The sequence below is a fragment of the Natrix helvetica genome, assembly GCF_964273705.1.
Source record: "Natrix helvetica genome assembly, chromosome: 2".
Classification (NCBI taxonomy): Eukaryota; Metazoa; Chordata; class Lepidosauria; order Squamata; family Natricidae; genus Natrix; species Natrix helvetica.
Window position 1 is genome coordinate 62834372 of NC_138552.1, and position 27769 is coordinate 62862140.

Here is a 27769-nt window from a genome sequence, read left to right on the forward strand (position 1 = left end):
TGGAGAAGGGCGGCATATAAATCATATATATATATATATATATATATATATATATATATATATATATATATATATATATATATATATATATATATATATATATATATATATATATATATATATATATATATATATATATATATATATATATATATATATATATATAGTAAATCTGACTTATCAAAGAAGAAGCCAACCGTACAGAAGTATTTATCTTGTCAAAACTTTTTCTTAATTCGAAAAGAGCAAGACAATGTCCATTTTAGACAAATACTGTGCGTCTTTGTAACCTGAATGTGGTAGCTAAATACTGGCATAGTGGCACCCCAACCTCGTCATTATATCAAATGAGATTTTTTAATGCAAGCCTATCAGTTTTATCTTTTATTCCAGAATTATTAGAATTTGTTGCTGTTTTAGTCTGGGATTACAAATAATTAAGATTCTTTAGCCAGGTGCTGCAAATATAAAATAGTTTGATAGGTGGTTCTCCACTTAGAACTGTTCTTTTAATGATGGTTCTGTGATGGAATGTGCACCTGCAGCAGCAGAGGGGGAGGATTTTGCCAACTCAGAACTTTCCCAGATTGAGATCTGGATCAAGATCTGTGTAGTCCTGAGATGGAGGGGTGAGAGAGAAAAAGGTTAAGAGGTGCCTCATCCTAGAACAGGGCTGTCAAACATGGGCCGGATGTGTCATGCATAGGCCACCCCACCCCAGCTCTACAAAGGGAAATACGTCGCGAAACATAACATGATGTGGCAAGTTTGACACCTGTGTTCTAGAATCTTTCAGGATATATTTAGAATCTTAGAAAATTATAGCTTTACTCTGGCAAGATTCTGTCTATTAGGTATAAGCAAATAAAGGATTGGTCTCAATTGGGTCTCTCTGTCTCTTCGACTTGAGCCTAATGGATTCAAAGTTATAACAGTCTTGGAAAAAGTAATTTATAATCTACCCTTGAAGTTATGACCATCCTACTATCCCTGCAGTCACATGATCACAATTTGGGCGCTTGGCAACCAGCTTGCATTTATGAAAGTTGCAGAGTCACAAGGGCCCATGATCATGATTCGCGATTTTCTCAGATGACAAGCAAAGTCAGTTTGAGAAGCCATGTAATCTGTTTAATGACCACAGTAAAAATGGGCTTAAAACTGGGTCTGGTCATGTGCTGATTTACTTAACAACTGCATTGCTTAGTGATTCAGTCCCAATTGTGGTTATAAATTGAGGACTACTGATACAACTCATAGGCATTTGTTCAGTACACTACTAATAACCTAGTATTTAAATTGTTTTGCACAAAGGTTTCAAGCATAATTATTAAAAATTGGCAAAAAAGCATATTAAAAGAAATTAATGTGATATCAAGAAACATATTAACATATTCTGACAAGCTGTTAAACACAAACAATTAAGTCAGGTTGGGCTAGCGCTAGACCAAGTATCTGCTTGAATAGTAATCCTTTCTCTTTACCTAAACTGGGAGCTAACAGACTTGCATTCAGAAAATACACTCTTCAACCTTCTAAAGAAACCCTTAATGTTATCAAGGACATCAGCTGCAGTGCAATTTAAGAAATGCATCACATTTTTTAATATTAGAAATTTCATTTTTATCCCCAAAGGCTGGCTAAACCCAAACACAGGATCAGTTAGGACAAAAAAGCTGAAATGCACATACAGTATTAGGCACTGGTTTATAATCAAATGAAATCATGAAGAGCAAGCAAACAATTCACTGCCTAACTTTTTCAAAGCAAGATATCAGAGCCACAGCTTTGATATTCTAACATAGTTACTACTAATAGAACCATTTTTATTAAAATTGTGCCAGACATGTTGCTGAATACTTAATACTCCAGTTAAGATATAGTCTATGGCCCAAAATACAGCTTTGGAAAGTAACATATGGCTACTTGGACATTTAAGATGGGCCATAGGACTGAAAACACGTTATTAATATTCCTGTAGAACAGAAAAAAGACTTCGAAGAAGCCTAGAAGATTTAGTAGCAACAACACAATAAGGGAGATCCTATTATAAAAGGAGCTTGTCATATAATTCGACTGAAGACATTAGTAGAATCTCTCATTATTCAACTTAAAGAATAAACCTTGCCTTTTACATTTTTTTGGGGGGGGGGGGAAAGCCAGATATTTTCATATTAGCAATATATGCAGCAGATAGAATTTCTATCATAGTTATCTAGTGTCATCATTAGTTAAGTGTTCACTTAATTATCAGATAAAAGATTATCTTCTGGCAGGTTGTCATTACAATAAGGATGACAACTGATTTAATGCACAACACAACACAACAATATAACTATAAGGAAAGCGACTTATAGTGATACATCCAGCATTTATGAAATGGGTATGGAAGGGGGTGTGTCACTGTTTTGAAAAAGTCATAGCATTTGGATCTTCTAAACAGAGAAAACAAAGTAAATGCCATGTGTGTTCTGATTAATATTTATCACAAATATGCATCTTATCTTCATTCACAAAACTATAAATGGATCTAAGCAATAACATCTAAGTATGTGGATACACAATAGAAAACAGTATACTATAGAAAGTTTCTATACAGATTAAGTCTCTAACACAACATTTTAAAATTTAACTTATTTTATCACCTGTTAAATGCTAATCTAACAAAACATAATTATATTTCCTTTTCCACTATTGGGCTTCAATGACTATCAATTCCTATTCCATACTAGTTTTATTCAAGCCAGATATATTTATATTGTGCTCTGATAATTAAAAAACAACAACCAAATATAGCAGTTTTTTGATTAATGAAAAAATAGACAAACCTACTGCATTTTTTCTTTTATCAGAAATTCTCTTGTGGTTCTAGAGCAGGAAAATCAGTGGACTAAGTTCTCTTAAGCAGTGGTCTTTTGTTAGGATAATGAACTTAGTAGCCGAACAATAAAGTGTACAATGGGCCTAACTTACAGTTGTAGATGATTAGTTAGAGTGATGACTCATGCATGATGCAATCTAAGCAATGATTGGTTGCTGTAAGTATAAAGGGGGAATTTCCCTTTTTTCCCTCCTTTTTCTTCTTCCTGTTCTATATACTGTTCAGATTTACCTCATGATATTCCTGACTATCTTGTGTTCTTCCTTTTCTGGATGATGACAAAAACTGCGGCAAATTTGAATGTTAAATATATTTATATTTATACAAAAGACTACAAGTTTGTGTCAGTGTCTCTGACTTCACCTGGACAGCTGCTGCACAATTCTGTCATCTTTACATAAACATTTTTTAGCAGGTTGATTGGGTAGTATAGAAACAGCTACATTCTGTGCATTTATTTGCTGGATCTGGGAAACTAGACACAAATCTAATACTAAGATTTAAACTCTGAATATTATAATTTTGAGATAATTCTTAAAAAAATATTTTAATTAACTTATATTATAATTTGGTATTTTAGGTTCTTGTTTTATATAGATATATACTTCAGCTATGATCAAAGTAAATATTCATGAAAAATCACAAACATTTCCCTCATTTTAAAATGTCAATGCCTTTATCTCCTCTGATATAATTGCTTACTAATGGTGACTTTCCCCCCCTTCTGGCTTACAACAGTTACAATCAATTTAGGTTACAAAAATAATTTGACTATCCTGATAATTTATTGCTTGAGTAATCTTGAGCAATAAGGAATATTTATATTAACATTTATATCCCATGTATATATGCTTTGAATGGCTTATAAAATTAAAAACATACAAATTAAAAATTGAAAAATATCTAAAAAGTATTTTTAAACATTTCTAATAAGAATTAATTAGTAAGAGTAGGCAAGGCAAACTGATAATAACCTCAGACAAAATGTATACTACCTACGGGGTGAAATGGCTTTAAGATGATCACTAATACTTTGAATTGAACCCAGAAATAAACTAATTAGTGCCGCTCTTCAGCAGTGTAGCTGAAGAATCAATTATGAAGTGATGTCAAATATCCAGCACTGTCTCTGGTCCTACATTTTAAACCTGTAATAATCAAAACTTAATATTAAAATGTAGCCATAGCCACAAGCAATATTCATTACAACACACACACACATACACACACCATCCATTAGTTAATTGTTTCAGAGATACTTCCTTACCAGATTCCTCAATGCCTTCAACAATGGCAGAGCTTCATTCGTTCTGAAAAAGTTCTTAAAAGTTCAGGGAGATATACAGTAATGTATCTGCCTTGAAAGTAGTTTATATATGACCACAGAAAAGGTTTATGACATTTTGTATTATCTCATAAAATGCTTTATGCTTTATGCTAATTATGTCATAAAATGTTTTATAAAATTGCCAAATTTCAATTAAATGAAAGATATGAGGTTTGGGATTTTGGACTTTATTTATTTTAAAGGCAAGTAATTCATCAATTTTCCAGTTCATCTTTTTAACTCACCCCTCCTTTGATATTATTCTGGTTGGGGGTCTCAAGGACATATTTTAAATCAGAATGTGAAAGCGATAAACTACTTGTCTTCATCTTCAAAGTGGACATGTTTTCTTAGAGTGATTGAAATTATCATGTAGGATGGTCAAATTATTTTCACTATCAACTAAAACTTTTCCATACTTGCTACATTCACTCTCTGTTGTCACTATTACACGACAGTTATCCTGCAAATCAGTTTCTTTCCTTATGAACTTAAAAAACACATGTTCATACATGTATTCCAACTATTTTTTCCTACAATAAAATAGCAATTGCAACATTACATTATAGTCCAGGCTTTCTTTTGGTGATCATCTACTTGATTGATAATGAAGTTACTCATCTTCAAGAAAAACGAATCAATTTAATGTTTGTTAGGGAGTCCCCCACAATCCCATTGGATTGTGTGTTCCATTGGAACACACAATCCAATGGGACTTCATTCCTTTTTTTATTCTGACAAAACCCATGCCACTGTCTATGGTCCTGGCCTTTCCTTTGGTCCAAATTGGACCCAAAGGCTTTCCTTCACCCCTTTCGTCTTGAAAGTCAGTGGGTTCCTTCCCTGAAGCTTCCCTTATCCAGAATTTGGAAAACAGCACTTAACCTTTTCATGATCTGGCCTGTCAATTCGTCTCAGAGAGTTAGGATTAATTGCCCAACCCTGATCTATGCGAATTGTTATCTGTGGTTAACATCCGTTTTGGCTGGCAAGTTTTTATCTGATCTAAGTTGTTAAACTTTAGTACATAGCATGCTTCTTTTTTGTCAGACTCAGGTTGCTAAATCTTAACAGAAATAGATAATTCCATATGAAGTAACCTGTAATGTGACTCTGATTAAAGTTCGTTCATTAGCTGGAATTAAGGTACCAGCCTTCAGAAACACTCTTTAAGTTCATCTATTTAAGGTACCTTGGTTCAAAAATAGTTGCCCTATGAGGCACCTTGTTTTGCCCGCTTAAAGTTTACAGACATGAGAATTTTAGTAACAGAGAGAGACACACACAGACAAGCCTTACCTATATATGTCAAAAATCCAGCACCATTCCTGGTCCTACATTTTAAACTTATTGCAGGACAGCACTCTGCAATAACCAAATATTTATATGCAGTATATTACACTATACAATGCAGTCTGCCTGAAAAGATTTAAGGGATGATATAAATAGCAAAATACATTCTGTCAAATTATGTCAATATGAGGACAGCATAAATCCTCTATATCTATACGCAAACATTTTTAACCGTGCATGAGGAATGAGTAGGCCTATGTCCTGCACCATGGTTAATTCATGCTGCCTATAGAAACTGTAAGCAAAGCCTGCCTAAATATTTCTGTACATCATTTTTGATTAAAAAGAACCAAACCCTTATCAGAACAAAGCAAATTTAGGCGGACACCTGCTCATGCAAGATAATATACAAAGAGGAAAAGAGTAAGGACAATCAGTTTTAAATCAGAATTTTCAAAGAGGCTTCATGAGAAACCAATCTAAATCTCCTGTTTAGTAGCCAACAGTTCTAAAGGAACAGCAGGAACATCACCTACCCTCTTACGTCCCTCTTGCCATGTTGAGCATTCCAGAATGAATGTGCCAGTCTACATTTGCAGTGGATGTCTAGTGTGACAAACGCAAGAAACTAGCAGAACTCTCAGGTACAGGCATCTGGCCTCCAACACCTAGAAGCACCATAATGCAAGATATGGATCTGCAGCCATCAATATTTGCTATCCACTGTTGGGATGTAGGATAGTATTGCTACCTACCTGCATCAGCTCTGGATCGCTGACCTGGTGCCTTTCCAAATGGGGTCTTCATTCATCAGTATTTAAGTGAGCAGCAAAGCTGCAAAACTAGGGTGAAAATCCAGTTCTGTGTGGAGCTGCAAGGTTTCTCTGTCTTGGAATAACAACACCAAACTCGAAAATGGGATTATTTTCCCTTGATGATCTTCAATTACAATATTCTGCAAATGAAAAAAAAAAATTAGTAAAAAGTCTATAGAATAATGGTAAGAGATTATGTGCAACTAATTGGGCCAATGAAAGGCATAGATGTCCACACCAAGTCACAATGATAAAACAATCTGTATGTGCCTTCACACTGCAAAACCATCCTTATGCATATGCATTATGATGCCTGACAAAGACATAAGTTGCAAAGTTTGTGTTGTGATATCATGACACATTTCATTACTTGGTTTCCTCATCCCTTCCCTCAGACTCCACTGATGAAGGACCTCTAGACATAACAACCTCTTTCCAACATGTTGTTGAATCACTAAGGACTGTAGTACAGTAAGGCTGTCATCATTCTTATTTTTCTTTGGATTGAACAGTTATCAGTTCTCACTAATCGGTTTCTTTTAAAAAAAACAATTTCTTAATTTTCTTGAAGTTTAGATCAGCAAAAATGTAATTTCTTTATTCCCATCATCTTGGTTTGTACCTCCTCCACAGCTAATATTTTCAAAACCAGGTAATTCTTAAAATACAGTCAAGTATTCTTTTTAATTTGTATGGAAAGAAAACAAAAGGGCTTGTTACTCATCTATGGATGGTTCTTGGAGTTACAATCTATGAATTCAAACACACAAGTCATGTGTCTGTGTGCAGTTAATTAAATATATTTTATAGCTTATAGCTTTAGTTTTCAATTTTTTCTTCATCACAGACCCTCTTTACATACCTTTTATAGCCAAACATCATGGCCAGAGACCACAAGCTTAAGTAAAGATTTAAATTATAACAGTTCTTCAAGACTTTGTGGACCCCGTGATGGTCTGACGGTCCCTCAGGTGTCCGCGAACCACTAGCTTACAGTATTCCTGGAAGAAATGTTGCCCCCTGCTCCATTTGTACCATGAATTTGTAGCATGATTTGACTATGCTAACTCTCCTCAGTTTTTATGAACAACATAGTGAAACTGAACACCAAACATGTAGGAGAATGGATGTGTGAATTCACAGGAAACCAATGAAAAGTTCCAGTTACATCTGATGAACTAAAGTGAGGTTTACAAAAACCTTTTTATAAACTTGTATTAGTCAAAAAAGGTACCATGCTCCTTCTGATTTTTTTTGTCACTGTAGACCAAAATGACTTTCGCCCTACAATTAATACAAAAGGATCACTGTTATTTTGCCAATTCTAAAGCTTCATCATTATTTTTATTCTTTAAGACAAACATTGGGAAGAGAGACACAATTTTTAAAAGGGGTCTTTCATCTTAGTTTCAAATGAAAGTCAATCACTATTTGGACATCAAGAAAATAGTTTCTCTTTCAGTTTCGAGGAATTGGGAAAGCATGGTAGGCAATTTAATAGCCCAATCTAAGTAGTATGCAAAAGCAAATTTAAGAAAGAGTCTTGCCCCATGAAAATTAAAGAAGGATTACATCTATGTAAGGCACATAATACACTCAGCTGGTTAGTTGATGTCACAATGTCACAACTGACTTGCGGTCAATTTGAAGGACTTCAACCACATACAGATAAGGCTTGAAAGATTTGATAAAATGAAAACAAGAAATATCTTCCAGGCAGAATGATGGAAATAGGCAAGTTAGAACTTGTGAAACACTTTATTCTTATTGGGAAAAAATGAGTACTGTCTGCTAGAGGGTGGAAAGAAGAAATGGTATCAGATATATTTTATATGAGAGGAACCATGCTACTTTATTTGTGAAGTACAGACCCAAATTTGGTGAATCTGGTTTTGTAAAGAGTCAGTGCTTCTTATATATGAAGTCCTCAAAGGCTTTACATTTAGCTACATATCGTCATTGAGAAAAGCTATTTATGTGTCTGTTAAGAGTAGTAACTGACTTGATAGCACAGAATCAATCAATATGTAAGAATCTACTTGAGGACAGATGAGAAGGCATGAGGAATTTCTTTAGGTTAAATTCTGAGGTGATGAGCAACTCAATCCACCTTGCAAAATGGGAAGTTAAGATCTAGGTAATACATTTGCTCTTAATGGGTAGAAAATGATTTGGAAAATAAGAAGTAAAATGCAACAGAGGAGCAAGTCATGGCACCCAAAGCTACCACAATGTAACAATGGTGCAGTTGATAGAATTCCTCTAGATTTTTGCAAGGAAACTGCTCAAAAGGAGCATCTGTGGGGAAAAAAGCATAATTGAAATTTATTCTGACAGAATAAGAAAGCATAACCTAAAAGCAAGGTATCTATTCTGTGTAAAAGTAACCAGGACCTATACCCATGATGATGAATCTATGGCACATGTGCCACAAGGAGCACGCAGAGCCCTCTCTTCAGGCACGCGAGCCGTCGCCCCAGCTCAGCTCCACTGCGCATGCGGCTCCCACTGGCCTGCTGGTTTGCGGAGCTCTGCCGTGGCATGTGCAGGGGGAAGGGGGAGCATGGGGGGTCACGCGCACATGCGCAGGAGAGCCCAGGAGGGTGATGCGCACATTGGGTTATTTCAGCACACGACAAAAGGTTAGCTATCAGAGACCTACACCATGTATGGCTTTATGAGTAGCAACCTTGGATTGCTCCTGGAAACAAAATGACAACCGTTGCAGCTTGCAAAGCAGAGGTGTTAACTTGGGCATACTCATACATGCCTATCACTGCCTGCGTTGTTGCATTCTAATCTAGACGATTTGAAGTTTTCAGTGGTCTTCAAGGGCAGCCTCACATAGTGTGTATTACAGTAGTCAAGCTGTGAAATGGCACAGAAATGGAAGAAAAGTAATGTTATGGGTCCTATGTATGATGGGGCCATCTGGCAAGACCCAGGAGAGGGCCCACACTTTTCAACATCATCTCCCAAGTGAAACTGGCTCTGATCTTGTAGACTTTTCGGAGAACCTAATGACATCATGGGGATCCAGTGATGTTGGTGGAGAGCCTGCTAAATGGCTGTATTTCTAGGAAAACAAACAGTATTATCTCACACATTATGTTTTTCAGTTTTTAATAGTTTTTAAATGATTTTATTGATTTATATGGTTATTTTTGGTTATGTTTGTAACTATTAACCTTGTAAGCTGCTCAATATCAAGGCATCCATCTATCTATCCATAAGGAGTCAGATGTGATTCCAACCAAGCCAAACTTATACAGGCTCCAGGCATTAGGACAGAATCTCAGTAGCCTCACTTAGCCAGGCTGGGGTCGAAAGACACAAGTACCATCAGCATACTGATGATGCAGAATTCCATACAGGTGGATGATCTGTGACCTACAATGGTTTGATATAAATACTAAAAAAAAGGGGGGGGGGAGAATCCCTATGGTAACCCACAAGGGAGGGGCGAGGGACATGGAATGTGGAGACAGCCATTAGATAGCATACAGTTACATACTGCATGTTTGAGGATATTTAACATTTTACAGTCATAGGCATTACATACATAGGCAAGACAGTATGCTTGACTCAAACTATACTTTTAAAATATAGCATTTGTGCACCCTCTTGTGGCAACTTTCTTCAGCTATATCAGCTAATCTTTTCCAAATGGGAAATCTCCTAGCATTCCTTAGACAATGATTCTCCTAGTATCTCAAGGTCTCTGTGGCCTTAAGGTTTCATGGTTGTCAGGACATGTGGCTTCTGGCCTCTATGTGTGATTTTCAATGTTTTTTTTTTTTTGCAGTACTATTAAACATGCTCACATTTTATACACTTTAGACTTCTTATTTAATCTTTTCTGATATTTTAAATGCTATAATCTAATGTTATATGCCGCCTAAACTGCATAACCTAGCATGCTGTGTAGGTGAACAGCAGTAAGATTTAAACTCCAAATATAATCTCCTGGATTTTCCACATACTGAATTACAGGTAGTCCTCGAGTTATGAATGTAATGGAGCCTGCCCATTCATTTGTACCTCGAGGATTCGTGGAAGTGAATCTTGTACTTTGAACGAGATCACTCCCTCTTTCGCCCATACATACGTTAATTTAATGTATGGGCAAATGCACAGTTCATTAATCTCAGGGTGGGAAAGGCATCTCAGGGTGGGGCATAGCGATGGAACAGGCCGACGCTACCCCAACCCACTAAGATACCTCATGCTTCCCACTCCCTGCCATGTTGGACTCACTTAACTTGCAAAGATGTCTTCTCTCTGTCGTGGTTTCTTTCCCTTTGAGGAAGAGGAGAGTCGATAGAAGCTCCTGGGCACAAAGTGTTTGTGGTGTCTGTCCCATACTCCTTTCCACCATCACCAGGATACTTTTTGCCCAGACGGAAAGCTGATGGAGACTGGAAGCTTCAGCTGCATGCAAATGGGGCCTTTAAAAACAGAGGGATTCCCTCCATTTTCAAAGGCCTCAGACACCTATAGGGAATTTCAAAACAGAGTAAAATCCCTCCACTTTCAAATGCCCCATTTGCACACAGATGAAGCTTCCAGTCTCTGTCAGGTCTCCATCTGAGAGAAAAGTAGTTGAGGGGGGTGGAAAGGAGCAGGAGACAGACATCGCAAATACTTTTTGTACCGAGAATGGAAGTTTCTGGCGTCTGTGATGAATATTGCAGATCTGTGCAGTTGTTCATAAGGGCGAACAACGGCTGTGGTGCTGCAACATTCATAATTTTGGGACTTGCTCATAAATACTAGGGAGCGCTAATCTTGTAACTTCGAACTGGCGCTAAATGAATACTCGTAACCTGGGGATTAGCTGTACTCTGTATATTTACTCTTTCCTAACATGTTTGCAAGGGAACCTGTTTCTTGACATATTTGCAAGGGAAATATATAGTTTGGGGTTTATGAACCAGTAATACTACAGAGATAACGACATAGAAAAAATAATTTCATATGACTAGAATATACAATTTATATTGACTCTAAAATCTAGATAATTTGATTCTTCCTGACCACATAAATAGGTAACCAAGCATTTTCAAATCAAAATCTAATATGAAGATTTAATATGTTTCAAAATGAATTTATTTCAAATTGCAATACTAATTTCATATTCCTTTTATATGAAAACGACGACATATAAAAGCAAATTATATGATGATGACCATCTAACAACAGCCTGTTCATTTTCTCTTTGAAAGTCTACTTGCCCACATAAGCCAACGTCTTTGATCAATAACTCTTTCAAGCATCATCTCAAGTCTTTTAAGTTTGCACAGCAAAAATTATCTGAATTTTTTAAAGACAAGATACAGGTTGTACATCTTTGCATATATAATTCAAATCAAGCTATAAATTATTTCTGAAAATATACCATCTCTCTCAGACTAAATATAAATTGCACAAGATATAGATAAGTCAACTATTTTGGACAGAAACACCCAGTCTCTATACTGCATTTGATTAATGTTTTCTCTTCATAGTTCCCTTTTCTGCTAAATAATACCCAAAGTAGCTAGTAATAATAAACAGTATACAGTATAATACAGTAAGGGCTAACCTTTTTGGCCAAATGGGAGCACGCCGGAAACCAGAAAAGCAGATGACCTTCTGGTTTCTGACACGTGCATGCGCACATGAACACCAGCTGTCCAGTGCGCATGCGCTTCTCTGCCTGACCTTTCGGGGGTCCTCCGCCTCCATCCCCCTCATCAGGGTGGCAAAGCATCCCTACCAACGATCTGGTTCCGTAGTCCTGGACAGGGAAAGTTGGGCCGCCTCCCTCCACTGGAAAGCCAGAGCCCCTTCCCAGCCTCGGAGGTAAGGGGTGTTGGTGTTCCTAGGGCTCAAATTGTGGGGCCAGCAGGCAGGAGAGCTTCGCCCCAACTCTGGCTGGGATGAAGCACCCCCCCCCCCAGCCCACTACCAAGAAGCCAGTGCAGCCTTTCCCCTTCCCAGTCGCTTCCCAGCCGACACATCTCTTACCCCTCGGTGGCATCTCTATGCTGCACTCTCCTTCTAGTTCTTTTTCTTCGACTCTGGCATCTCCAGGAACAGCGATATAAATAAACTCTACACTTCGGCCCTCTACAACCGTGATATCTGGCGTGTTGTGCTCCAAATGACGATCCATTTGTATTCAAAAGTCGCACAAGATCTTCACCTTCTCATTTTTGATACCTTTTTCCACTTTATGTTCTCATGACTTTCTGGATACGAGTAAATCATATTTTTACATAATGACCAGTGGATTAATTTAGCAACTCAGTCATGTCTAGCTTTGTAATCAATTTGTGTGATTTTGCTGCATTCACCTTTTAAATGTGAAACAGTTTCGACTTTGTTATTGCAAAGTTGGCAGTTTGGGTTGTCAGTGGATTTTTGTATCTTCGCTTTCATGGCATTAGTTTGTAGTGCTTGTTCTTGAGAAACCAGTATTAAACCTTCCGTTTCTTTCTTGATGGTTCCCATCTTAAGATATGTCCATGTCAAGTTGTCATCACATTTTCCTTCAAGTGCTGTCCATGCAAAGCTTTGGTTTTTCATCTATTTAATGTCATCCAGCTGTTTTTCCTTATATTCTGCCTTTGTTTCTGTTGTTTTTATGCTGTTCTCCATTTTCACAGCCTGCAGCAATTTTTCTGTACTTTGGTTCACATAATCATTCAAACTTCATTTTTCTTCTTCTACAGTTTGATGGATTTGCAATAGCCCTCTGTCCCCTATTTTTCTTGGCAGGTACAACCTGTCAATGTCACTTTGTGGATGTAAAGCGTGGTACATATTCAAAGGTTTGCGTGTTTTCCGGTCCAAGTTTTCCAGTTCAGCCAGAGTCCAGTTGATTATTCCACCTGAGTAGCGAATCACTGGAACTGCCCATGTATTAACGGCTTTAATTATGTTTCCAGCATTTAGTTTTGATTTTAATATTTTGAGGACCCTCCTGATGTATTCCTTTTGCGTTGACTCTTTGACTTTTCCATTCAAGATGTTATCTGCTTCCAATATGCCTAGGTACTTGTAACCATCATCCTTTGCTAATGCTTTCACTATATTTCCATTTCCCAGTTCTATTCCTTCTGGTTTTTTTTTTCATTTTTCCTCACCGCATGAATAATATAGCACATTTTTCAAGCCCAAAGTTCATTTTGATATCGCTGCTGAACAGTTGAACTGTGTTGAGTATTGATTTAAGTTCAGTGGGGCTTTTCGCATACATTTTTAAGTCATCCATGTATAGTAGATGGTTTTATCTTGCCATGTTGGCTTGAGATTTGGTATCCCAGTTTTGTGTTTCATAGGATTATTGTCAGTGGAATTAATGCAACATTGAACAGTAGTGGTGAATGTGAATCCCTTTGGAAGATTCCTCATCTGATGTTGACTTTACCAATGTTCACCCCATTTGTTGTTAGAACTGTTTTCTATTTTTTGCATATTTGCTTTCAAAAATGTACAGATATTTTTGCTGATTCCAAAGTTTTCCAGACAGGTGTTAATCCAGCTGTGGGGTGTTGAGTCAAATGCCTTCTTGTAATCAATCCATGCCATATTTAAATTTGTTTTTCTTCATTTTGCATTTTTAGTACCATTTTTTCTATGAGCAGCTGATCTTTTGTTCCTCTTGATTTTTTATAATTTCCTTTTTGTTCTACTGGATGCAAACTGTTTTCTATCAGATGATTGAATACTGAATTTGCCAGTATCCTTGTAAAAAATTTGAACATTGTTGACAGACAAGTAATTAGGTGATAGTTGCTTAGTTCTGTGCCTTTTCTGGATCCTTCATTATCAAGTATGTTTGGCCAGCTGTTAACCATTCTTTGCTTGTTGCATTTTGAAGCATTTGATCAAATTGAGTGGCCACGCAATGATGGAGGCTGGTCAGGTATTTTAGCCAGTATCCATGCAGTTCATCCAGGCCAGGTGCACTCCAGTTCTTGACCTTCTTTGTGTCAGCGTTCCAAATATCATGCCACCATGTCAGTTTTTATTAAAATATTTTCCATCTTGTTTTGTGTTGTTTGTTGTTGAATATCTTTGTTCCAGGAGGAAGTGTTGCTGTGTTCCACTGGGTTTTCCCACAGTTCTTTCCAAAAGTTCGATTTTTTTTTCTTACATGGGTGAATATTAGTTTGGATTCGATTTTCATCAAGGGACCGGTAGAAGAAGTATTGGTTTCTTCTGAACTGGACATTTTCACGATATTGTTTTATTCGTGCTTCGTAACTTTCAATTTTCCTTGCTGTTGCTATTGCACGTTGTTTTAGTTCTTCCATAATCTCCATTATTGTTTTTTCCTCCAGGTTGTATTTTTTGTGTAAACTATTTTTCAGCTTTTTGTTCTTTAGTTTTCCTTCTTTTAAGAACTTCAGATTGCTGATATCCCCTCATAGTTTTTTAATTTATTTTCAAGTCGAATTTTACACTTTGGTGTTCCAGTGGATTTCTTTTTTGGTATTTTATAACCTAGTTCTGCAGTTATAACGGCGGCTGTGCTATACATTAATTGGTTGGTTTCATATGGTGTGCTAGATGGGATGGAAGTTAAAATGTTGTTCAACGCAGTTAACAGATCTTTCACTCGTTTGCTATGCCCTTCGCGAATGGTAGTCTTTTTCTTTCTACATTTTCTTTGATGTGGTTTTTAATTTTTTCTTTCAGCATTTTTGCTACATCACTTAGATCTACACTTTCAAGTTGTTGCACAGGAGGGTTTTCATCCTGTATGTTCGTTTCTTCCATTGGCTGGTCAATTTGTTCAGGTGTTGGACCAATTTCTTCAGCTTCTTCATCATCACTTGTTTTCTTTTTAGCCAATATTTCTAGATGTTGCATTTCTGCTTGTGTGAAAACTTTATTATGAATGATGAAGCGCCTTTGATCCATTAATCTTTGTTCAATTATGTCACTTTTCAGGTGTTGTTCCTTCCACAGTTGCATCACTTTTTAAAAATCCCCTGGATGTTGATTCTGCCTGACAGTAATATTTGAGGATTTGTTGATTTTCTTTGGTTCTCCAAGTTTTGCGCTTTGGTTCCAGGCGCTTTGCAGTTGCACGCCCTGTTTCCCTAGCAGTAACAACTGAGCCCTGTAGCCCCTTTTTCGACTGATGTCCAGGAGCCATAGCATCTGATGTGGTCCTTGTTGACCCGGGTGATGACCGATCCAAAGTGGAATTTTGTTGGTTTCTCCTCATCATTAGTGATGATAGGTGCCTGGGTTGGTTCTCAGTGCTAAGCCACTACTGATTCAAGCACGATAGTATCATAACTGTAGGAACCGCATCAGATAGCTGTCCAGGCCCAGCCACGGCAGGAAAGAGGCGGGAAATAATAATAATAATAATAATAATAATAATAATAATAATAATAATAATCTGTAATGAGAAAGATGAGACAGTCGACCACTTGATCAACGGGTGCAGCAAAATTTCACAAACTGACTACCTACAACGCCATGACCGCATTGCTAAGATTATTCACTGGAAATTGTGCCAAAAGTTTGGATTTGAGTACAGCAAAAACCACTGGGACCATCAGGTTGAGAAGGTTTTAGAGAATGAGAATGGCAAAGTCTTGTGGAACTTCAGAATCCAGACTGACATGCACTTGGCCAACAACACACCTGACTAACAATAATTGAGAAGAAAAAAGTATGGTTCATTGACATTGTAATACCTGGTGATGCACGAATTGAAGATAAACAGCAAGAAAAAATCACAAAATACCGGGACTTGCAAATTGAAGTTGAGCGACTGTGGAAAAAGAAATGATGTGTTGTCCCAATTGTAATTGGAGCCCTTGGAGCAATACCTAAAGGGCTACCTCACTATTTGAACATTCTAAATTTACCTGACTTGAACATTCTGACTCTACAAAAAACCACCCTACTTGGAGCAACATATATCCTCCGACATTTTCTTAACAGTTCCTAGGTCCTTGGTTAGGACTCAAGCTGTTGAACTACCAACCAGCCCCAAAGGCTGTGAATCTCACCAAAGATTAATCAAATAATAATAATAATAATACTACTACTAATAATAATAATAATAATAACAACAATAATGACGACAACAACAACAACAACAACCGCGCCGTTGCCGGTTCCAAGCCCAGATGAGAAACTCGCCAACCCATATAATATGGTGAAAGAAACGACTAAAAATTCTATACCGCATCGGTCATCGCGCGGGTTAACAAGGGCCGTGGCGGATGTTGAGGTCTTTGGGCATCCGTCGACAAGTGGGCTACAAGTGGACCAGCCAACAAAATGACAAAAATATAGTGCAGATGAAAATCGTGCCATAATGGCCTGTTATTACAACTCAGAGCCAAAAAAAAAAAAAAGAGGCTACTTAAAGCGAATGTATGATTTATGGAAACAATATCCAGATTTAAATGTTAGTGAACGACTAGCAGATCAAAGGCAATTTATTATACGGAATAAGGTGTTTAGCGAAGTTGAACTTGAGGAAATTCAGGCAAATTGCAAAACAAAAACAACAACATCACAAGAGGAATTAACTGATACTCAAGACACAACTAAAGAAATCGTAGTAGAACTCCCAGAGGAAGCTGTCGGAGAGGAAATAACAATATTACCACCAGAACCAGTTACTATTGAACCAACTGATGAACCAACTCAAAAACAAAAAGAACTGAAGGACAAGATCATGGAGCATTTTCTGGCTAGTGAGGAAAGGCAACGTTTACCATAATTAAAAACTGTCCCTAAGAAAATTTTGGGTCCTATCATGAAAATGGTTAATGCAGTGCTTTCAACAATTGAATCGGGATCCATCTTGGAAACGAATCAGTTAATGTACAGTGCAGCTGTAATAGTCACTAATGAACTAGGCATTAAAATCAAAGCACCTAAGCACACAATGGAAAAAAGCGTCAAAGCCAAAGTGGAAAATCCGATTAGAACAAAAAGTCAAAAAATTAAGGGCAGATGCTAGCAACTTAAAGAACATGCATGAGCAACGGCTTAAAAACAGCAAAATCATAGATCAGCTAATCAGAAGATATAGATTGGATACAAGAAACTTCAATGAAACTGTAGAGATTGTAAAACAGCAGATAACAGCAACAGCTAGAAAAATTGAGAGATATGAGGCACGAATCATGCAATACAAACAAAATCAACAATTTCGATCAGTCCAACGGCGTTTTTATCAAAGTCTTAATGTGAATGGTGACACCAAAAGTGAAAAACCAGAAAAGCAGGCCACAGCTGAATTCTGGAAAGAATTGTGGGAAAATGCAAAGGACTACAATAAGGAAGCAAAGTGGATACATGACTTTGAGAAAAGCATTGGTAACAAACAAATGCAAGTATTAGAAATAACAACTGAGATGGGTCAAAAATCGAGTAAAAAAAGTAAAGAATTGGACATCACCTGGAAATGACCAATTCCATGGTTTCTGGCTCAAATATCTGACCAGTTTACATGCAATATTGGCCAGGCAACTGAATGAAATTTTACAAAATGGTCAAATTGATGAATGGTTGACAACTGGAAAAACATACTTGATTCAGAAAGATGCAACTAAAGGAACAATACCTGAAAACTACAGACCAATAACATGCTTGCCAACAACCTTCAAATTACTCACAGGCATTATTGCAGATAATATTATGGATTATTTGGAAACAAACAACATCTTGCCAGTAGAGCAAAAAGGCAATAAAAGAAGGAGCAGGGGCACAAAATATCAGCTCCTGATTGATAAAATGATATTAGAAAATTGTAAGAAAAGAAAAATGAACTTGAATATGGTCTGGATTGATTATAAAAAGGCATTCGACTCATTGCCACATAGTTGGATCATAAAATGCTTAGAAACAACTGGCATTAGCAAAAATATTGCATCCTTCATTGAAAAGGCGATGAAACAATGGAGAACTGAGTTGGCAGTAGGGAATGAGAACTACGGAATGGTTAATATCAATCGAGGAATTTTCCAGGGTGATTCACTTTCACCTCTTCTCTTTATCATCGCGATGATCCCGCTATCAGTAATCTTAAAAAAAGTGAAATTAGGCTACCAAACAGCCAAAGAAGCTGAAAAAATTTCGCATTTATTATATATGGATGATTTGAAACTCTATGGTAAGTCAGAAATAGAAATCCAATCACTGACAAACACAGTCCGAGTATTCAGCACCGATATTTCAATGCAGTTTGGCATGGAAAAATGCGCCACTGTATCCATAAAAAGGGGCAAAATCACTGCGTGTGAGGGAATTGAAATGCCCAATGGCCAACTAATTAAATGCAACAAAAATGAAGCCTACAAATACTTAGGCATTCTGCAGTTGGATAACATCAAACATGGAGAAGTAAAAACTATTATCAGGAGAGAGTACACCAACAGAGTTAGGAAAATTTTGAAATCTAAATTAAATGGTGGAAATATAGTCAAGGCCATAAATACCTGGGCAATACCAGTTATAAGATACATAGCTGGTATAGTTAACTGGACACAAGCTGATTTGGACATTTTGGACCGAAAAACCAGGAAACTAATGACAATGCACTACAGTTTACATCCACGCAGTGACACTGATAGACTATACCTACCCCGAAAATCAGGTGGCAGAGAATTATTACAAGTGAAGCAAATAGTTGAAGAAGAAAAACATTCACTGGCTGATTATTTAAAAGAAAATCAAGAACATCTACTAATCGAAGTAAAGAACAAAAATCTACTGAAGGCCGAACAGACGAAACAAGAATACAGAAAAGATGTGATAAAATCAAGAATGGAGAGTTGGCAGAACAAAGCATTACATGGTCAATTTCTGGAAAAAATAAAAGATAAAGTGGACAGTGAAAAATGGTTAACAACAGGTACATTAAAGAAAGAAACAGAGTCACTAATCCTGGCTGCGCAAGAACAAGCTATCCGAACAAATGCCATTAAGGCCAAAATCTAAAAATCCTCTGATGATGCCAAATGCAGACTCTGCAAAGTTGTTGATGAAACTGTTGACCACATACTCAGCTGCTGTAAAAAAAATCATGCAGACTGATTATAAATGGCGGCACAATTCAGTAGCACAAATGATCCACTGGAATTTGTGCCAAAATTATAATATTAAAACAACAAACTGGTGGGAACATAAGCCTGAAAAAGTCACCGAAAATCAGATGGTCAAGATCTTGTGGGATTTTCGTATACAAACGGACAAAATACTGGCGCATAACATACCAGACATCGCACCGGTTGAGAAAAATAAGGTTACAATCATAGACATCGCAATACCAGGTGATAGCAGGGTCAACGAGAAGGAACATGAAAAAATTGCAAAATACCAAAATACCTAAAAATTGAAATTCAACAATTATGGCACAAACCAGTAGTGGTAATTCCAGTGGTAATCGGCACACTGGGTGCTATTCCAAAAGCACTGGAATTACAGTTAAAACAGTTAAAACTTGACAAAATCACCATCAGTCAAATGCAAAAAGCTGCACTGCTTGGATCTGCACGTGTATTACGAAAATACGTTACGACGTCCTAGGCCCCTGGGTGGGGCCCGACTAGTAATCAATGCCAAATCCGGTGAAACAACTGGCCGCTGTGATACAATTGAATAATAATGATGATAATGATGATAATGATGATAATGATGATGATTATGATTATTATTATTATTTATTCATTAAACATGAAACTCAGTCAACTGAACATTCAAAAATGCATCACAAATACCATTTGTGGTACTAATGGTTGATATGGGTTCCTGCCAGCATCCTAGATATCAACCAAGTACCTTCTTAAAATATACGATATTCCAAGTAGCACAGTTTTTTGCAGTTCCACTGGTGTTATTGCAGGAAGCTGCAATTTGTTGATGTATCTTATAAAATGCTTGGACATGGCTCTAAGTGCTCCGATGACAATGGGTATCACTGTTATATGTTTCATCCATAATCGGGTAGTTTCGAAGGCCAGGTCGGGGTATTTTGCAATTTTTTTTTCTAGTTCATTTTCTTCGACTCTGGCATCTCCTGGTACCATGATGTCAATAAATTGTACGTTTCGGCCCTCTACAAATGTAATATCTGGTGTGTTGCATTCCAAATGACAATCCATCTGCATTCGAAAATTCCTGGACATTCTAGAACTTCAACATTTTTTTTACATCGTGGCGACCAAAACTGGATGCAGTATTCCAAGTGTGGTCTTACCAAGGCATTATAAAGTGGTATTAAAACTGCACATGATCTTAATCGCTCTGTTAATACAACCTAGAACAGTGTTTGCTCTTATGGCAGCTGAAACACACAGATGGCTTATATTTAAATGATTGCCCACTAGGACTCCAAGATCTCTCTCAAGTTACTATTGAGCTACCACCTATAATATATCTGTGCATTTGATTTTTCTTGCCTAAATGTGGAACTTTACTTTTTTAATCACTGAATTTCATTTTGTTAGATAGCATCGAGTGTTCAAGTCTGTCAAGGTCCTTCTGTATCTTAAGCCTATCTTCTGGAGTGTTGGTTATTACTGCCACCTTGGTGTCATCTGCAAATTTGATGAGTTCCCTATCTATCCCCTCACCAAATCATTGATGAAGATGTTGAAGAATACTGGGCATAAAACAGAGCCTTGGGGTACTCCACTGCATACTTGCCTCCATGTAGATGCAGTTCTATTGAGGACTACACATTGAGTGCGGTTGGTCAGCCAGTTACGAATCCATCAGGTGGCGATGTTGTCTAACCCACATTCTTCTACTTTATCTAGTAGTAGGTTATGGTCTACCTTATCAAATGCTTTAAGTAGTAGGTTATGGTCTACCTTATCAAATGCTTTAAGTAGTAGGTTATGGTCTACCTTATCAAATGCTTTAAGTCCAAGTAAACTATATCTACAGCATTTCTCTGGTCCACTTTATCACTTCGTAAAAGAATGCAATAAGATTTACGTGGCATGTTTTTGAAAAACCCATGGTGGCTTTTGGTTATGACTTTGTTTACCTTCATTGAAACTAGGCATCAGATATTTTCTCTGTTGTTACTCTTGGTAAGATTTATTTTCTTGACTTCATGTAGCCAATGTAGCCAAATGTATCTTCTGAAATAATTCATATTTGATATATTCTCAATTATTAATGTTCACAATTGATTTCTAATCTATAAAAAGATTGGACTAAAGACTATAAATACATACTTTATTTTTAAAAAGATATTATTTCTAACTTCCAAATTATCACTATATAATCTATACTATCTAATGTATTTCCTATCTGCTCATTAAGATCTACGAGACCTTTTACTGAATCCCAGAAGTGGCTGAGATACTGCTAAGGATCTATTACCTATGAATTGTATTATATCTAGCAAAACAGAATTTAAACAAATATATAAAGCTGATTTTTAGGATCAGTAGGGGAATTAGACAGGATGTATTTATCACCAATTTTGTTCAATCTGTATGCTGAAGTGATCATGCAGAAGTTAGATCTGGAACTGCCTGATGTTTGAGTGAAGTCTGTGGGAAGAACAATAAATAATATGAGGTACACAGATCATATAATACCATTGGCTGAAAATAATGGAAAAAATGTTCTGGAAAATCAAGGATGAAAGTGAAAAAGTAGGATTGAGTCTTAACGTTGGGAAAACAAAGATAATGACAATAGCTGCAGACCTGAGATATTTAAAATGAACAAGGAAAAAACTGAATTGGTTCGAGAAGTTAACTTCCTTAAATCAAAAACTGTTCATGATGGCAGTTCTACTCCTGAAATCAAATGCAGGATAACCTAAGGCCACACTGCAATGGTTAATATGAATACGATCTGGAAAAGAAGAAATATTGATATAAATACAGAAAGCAAGGTAGTTAGGGCAATAATCTTCCCTATAATGATATATGATTGTGCTGAATTGTATAAAACCAATTACTTCACTAGAAGCCAAAATCACAAGAGTACATCTGATTTACTTTGGCCATGTTATGCATGCCAATTCATGCATGAATTGTTGCTAGGAATGGCTAGTGGAACAAGAAAAGAAAAAGAAGCAAGCAAAGACGACATCTTGGTAACATCAAAACTGATACAAAGATGAACATCCAACAACTGAAAGCTGTGCTTGACAGGGTAGCATGTATTAATTTGTCAAGAGCTGGACATGACTGAACAGTTACAAAAATAAACAATAAATCTTATTATTGCCACAAGGGTTTCTAAATTGACTTGTTAGAACCACAATGGTTCAGTTTTACATGAACTTTCCTAAAAAAAAAGATAAGGAAGAGTGATTTTGAAGCAAGAAAAACCAAATGAGCATATATGGAAACAAAAAACCTAATTCAACTCTCACTAATTCATTATTCTATCTTATATGCTAAAGGAAAGAGGTAGATGTACATTTTGGAAAATATTTATTGTAATAATTTTAGATAACAATCTTAGGTTAGATTGCTATTCAGATAACAAAACTGAAGCATTCCTCTATCAGGGAAAATCTCTTCATTTCACATATTGAATTTAATTTCACATGCAGAATGCCTATACTTAACCTATTGTTAATTACATTTCAAAGTTTGACAATTTTGCCAAAGATGTATATATTAGTTCAGCACTGAAATATTCTAGAAATAAATCTTTAATGAGTCTTTAGGCAAATTAGTTATTTTAAAGACAGAACATCTGAGAATACTGGTATACAGAGGATGAACCACATAAGCAGACTTTAAAAGGACACCAGATAGGAAATTACAATACATTTAAGTAAAATAAGATAGTAACATTTACCATGATAGCTGTCTGTTATTTGATTTTAGTTCTAGGCAATGCTGCACTCGTCAAAAGAAAAAAAAATGAATCAGTATATAGTACAGTATAATCCTTGACTTATGACCAGTCATTTAGTAACTATTTGAAGTTACGATGGACTCCATAAAAGCTACTTATGATCCAGATTCAAAGTTCTGACAGATGTGCCCCCCCCCCCCCCATGACTGCATTTTGGGCACTTGGCAGTCTGCCTGCATTTGCAGCCATTCCCATGTCCCACAAGTTCAATTTACAACATTTTTGCCAGAAACTGGCATTTACTCCAGTTTCTGGCAGAAATGTCCCCTAACAATGGGTTTGTTTAACGACTGTGGTGTTTTCTTAACAACCACCACAAAAATCAGTGGTTGTAAAATTGAGTCTGGTCACATGATGACCGCTTTATCACTGTCACAAGTTATGACTGAAATTGTGGGCTCAATTATGGTCGTAAGTCGAGGACTACTTGTATAGCAATTTCTGTTTTGTTTATTCTTTGGTAATTTTATAGAAAACAAAATACTACCTGCTAATAATTCAAGTTATTAATCATAGAATAAAATCCAGATTTACAGAAATTTGATTTCTTTTGGAAATATTTAATAATATATCAGGATTCAATTTGGGCCTCATTTGATATTATAGAACTTTATTTCCTGTTCTTAGTCCTTTGCTCTTGGCTTTCTTCTGTCCTAGTTAAGATTTCATCCTTTACTTTTTTGTAGTTTTCCTACATCCATTTTCTGTTTCTCTTGGGACATTTTGATTTGGTTCTATAAAAGTTCTATTTTTGTAGATATTTGATATTTGGCTGCCCAAAGACTTGTTGGTTAAGATACATATAACATATAATCCTTCCATACTTGTCTGTGGTGAAGATATTTTCTTGTCCTTGTGCTGTCTTTAACATAGCATCCTTTCCAACTTCCTTCTGATCTCTAGATGTTTGTTAGATTTTTAGTTTTATAAAAATCATACAGATATACATGCTAGATTACCTTTTATCCAACTAACATAATTTTAATCTCTTACCCAGTCTTTTTTGCACATCATTATTTCTAATTTCAAAACAGAATATATGTGTACCTCTGTGTTAACTGTGATGGCAGTTAACCGAATGGAAAACAGAACCTTCCAATATTCTTTTTCAGAAACAGGTTCTGCTCACCAGAAAGAGGATCATTTTTCTTGTGCATGTATAATGCTAATCATAACTATTACTATTTTTAAATTGACAACAACATGGCCACTGCATATATGTGTGTTAACAAAGGGGGATGGGGTACACTCAGAAACACCCTTATCAGTACATATTCTATGACTATGCACTTTTGGGCAAATATATTTTAAATGAATTATTGCCTAAACATACCTTTCAGAAGCATCCCTTCCCTTGATTAGCGGGATTAAATTCAACCAGTTTCGTGAACTGGTTTTGTGAGCTCCTTTGCCAGGAATGCATAATTTGAAATGTGAAGTTTAATTTTATAAACTGAGTTTTATAATGTTTAGAATAAGATTATTATCTTAGGCTGTTGGTTTGAGCTGTGAGCTTGGCAATTTGGTTGCAAATGTTTCATGATCATTTGAGGAGACATTGTCAGTGCCTTTTAAATTGTGCTTGGCTGTCAGAACTATCCAAACAAACAACATTCAGATTAATTTGCAACTCATAAGGAGGTTGAAAACTTGTGTTCTGACAGACGAGCACAATTCAAAAGGCACTGATGATGTCTCCTTAAATGGTGATGAAACGTTTGGAACCAAATTGCGAAGCTCGCAGCTCAAACCAATAGCCTAACTACCTACCCAAGCTACTAATATTCAAACACATTTCAAGAATATTATCATTTATTTATTAAATTTATATGCTGCTCATCTCACAGTTCGAGGCAACTCTGAGCAGCTATATTTATAGTTGTAATCAATAAAGTCAATTTGATACCACATATCTTGAGAATATCAACATTGAATAAATGCATGTAACATTTACACTTAGTTCCTAATTTGGGAGTTTGGGATAAAGGCCAAAAATGAGAAATGAAAAATGAATAACAAAGGAAGATTGGATCAAATATGAATGTGTTAATGTTGTTATAGTTGAAAACAAACTGGTTTTATGTGGTCTGCCCAAGGGGCAAAATTAACACCAAATTACTTTACAAATTTCCCAAGAGTTTGTAGCTGAATAGAACTCATGTGTGAATCACATATGTAAATACTATTGCTGGCAAATATCACCATCACCCAGCTTTTATCTAGGAGAAAGGTATTGCTCTGTGTGTACTGAACTAACTGCTTACTTCATTCACCCACTCATGCATGTAAGTTATGCATTCTTATTTCAATGACATGCATGCATGTGACCAGCAGGCCTATCAAAGCCAGAAATGACTAGTGTCAAGTCTCTTTGCCCATACAGAAAGATGAAGAGTAATTTCAAACTTTCAGGCTCAAGAGTTCTGTTCCCTGTTGTGGAGAAAGTTTATTTCAGTGAGTTAGTCAAGTCCTCTGGAACAACACAGTTGATTTTACTCTCCCATCTGGTACTTTCTTTTACATCCATCTATAGCAATCAAACATCCTCAATGCCCACTGCATTAATTGTGAGATTCCCAATCTCTCAAACTTCCTCCCTCCCTAACGCATAATGTAGTAATGAATTTGTCTCACAATATTGGAATTAGAAAAGGAAGTTAGATTTATTGATTTTCTCAAACTTCTAAAGTTTCATGCAGAAAATTTTGAAAATCCAAAACAGTATTTGTTAAATTTGTTTTCATTTGAGTTCAAGGCTGTGTGTATATTTTTTCCCTATTTTCCTCACAACTTCCCTGTGAGATAGATTGGGTTGAGTCAAAGTACCTGGTGCCAGGTAATGCATTGAACCTCTGTGGTTGACGGTCTCCTCAGTGTGAACCTAGCAACTTCACCATTATATCACACTGGCAAGCGGTGTGGCTTTTTTTGTTAATAATTTTATTGAGATTTTTAAGAAATGTAGTAAAAATAAATACAAACTAAACTAGAAGAAAAAAAGAACAATTAAAATTCAGAAGATGCAGAAAAAAAGAGAAAAAACCTAGAAGAAAAAATATAGACAGTCCTTGGGTTAAGAAAAAGTTCCACACCTGTCAGTCTTTAAATTGAATTTGTATGTTAAGTTGGAACTCATGAACAGACTAAGTATTACTAAAAATGGCAGATAGAATTATCTTCCTTTCATGAATTGCTGAAAATGGACTGTGTATTAAAATCACACTACTTCAGCAGTTCATGAAAACACTGCACATTTTCAGCAGTTCATCAGCTCGAGGAAGAACAGTTTTGTTTTTAGTAATAGGCAGCCTGTTCATAATTACAAGTTCTCAGTAAGTTGGACATTCTTAACCTGGGGACCACCTGTAAAAAAATAATAATGCAACAAAGACATTAATAAATGTCAGTGTGTACACAGTGTGACTATTTTGTGACAACCCATGTGCAAATACAATAATCACTATTCAAATAGTGATTTATCTACAAGGAATATATACATACATGTATTAGGCAAAGTCAGGCAAAAAATCATCAACTATAGCATGGAAGCACACATGGAGAGAGAGACATACACCCTCACAGGCCTTCTTAAATTACAGCCTCTCAAAGAGGTCAAATAACCCTGCTGAATCATTGCTACCATTGCATCATCATTACAGCATTACAGTATTACAACATTACAGCAGCTAGTCAGCTATTGAATCGTCATTACTCTGACAATAAAGAACTGGCTTTCAACCTTCATCACGCTGAGCATAAGCTAATATACAGTACTTTTAGCACATTTGTAAAATTACAACAAAAAAATACTCCTTTTTCTTTTCATAGTCTTTTATCTATATGCAAACCAAAAATAATCATCCTTTCTTCCTAGTTCAGCAAAAAGTCCATTAGCTGTTACAAGAAATATCAAATATTTTGTCCTTGGTCAAATAGCCTACCTTTATATTCCTTTTTGTTCTGCACAACTTGGACCTTTAAATAATTCTTATGGCATCACAGGATTTGATCCTTCACTACTCTAGCATTTAAAAGATTTTGAAACTTTCACCAGCCTACTTTGTAAATCCCATAAGGAGCCATCTCTAGGATTTCTTATTCCAGCTATTTCATCTCCAAATCCTTTGTGTTTATATATTGTTTTGGTAATTTTGTTGTTTTCTATGCCTTCAGACTCTATAACGTCTATGTCAGGTAAATTGTTTTTTCAAAATTTTCTCACCATCTTCAAAATGTATCCATTAAAATGTACATCCATTCTGAGACATTAATTATTAATAGTTCAGTCCATGTATCAAAAAACTTGTCAGGGAAATACTTTTAAGAGCTAACCAGCTGCTACAATGATATAAGAACAGGAGTGAGTCAGCAGGGTTATTTGACTGCCACTGCTTTAAGACGCTGTAATATAAGAGGCCCTGTGAGTGTGTATCTGTTTCTCTGTGTGTGCTTCCATGCTATAGTTCAGTGATGGCGAACCTGTGGCACGCGTGCCACAGGTGGCACGCAAGCCATTTGTCAGGGCACGTGAGGCGCTGCTCTGTCAGCTGGCCAGCTGAGTTCACCCTTTTTTAAAGCCATTTTTCG

General features: G+C 36.3%; 1 protein-coding gene across 3 annotated transcripts in view; it reads right to left on the reverse strand.

The window, feature by feature from the left end:
• SPIN1 (spindlin 1) overlaps window positions 1-27769 on the reverse strand; it is a 55140-nt gene that overhangs the window by 19343 nt on the left and 8028 nt on the right. For 2 of the 3 annotated variants that reach the window (XM_081943206.1, XM_081943205.1), the window contains one exon: window positions 6257-6456. In XM_081943206.1, the coding sequence (XP_081799332.1) occupies window positions 6257-6308 (52 nt within the window). In that variant the 5' untranslated portion in view covers window positions 6309-6456. Of the gene's footprint in view, window positions 1-6037; window positions 6170-6256; window positions 6457-27769 lie in introns of all 3 variants that reach the window. The other variant, XM_081943207.1, reaches the window with a different exon arrangement.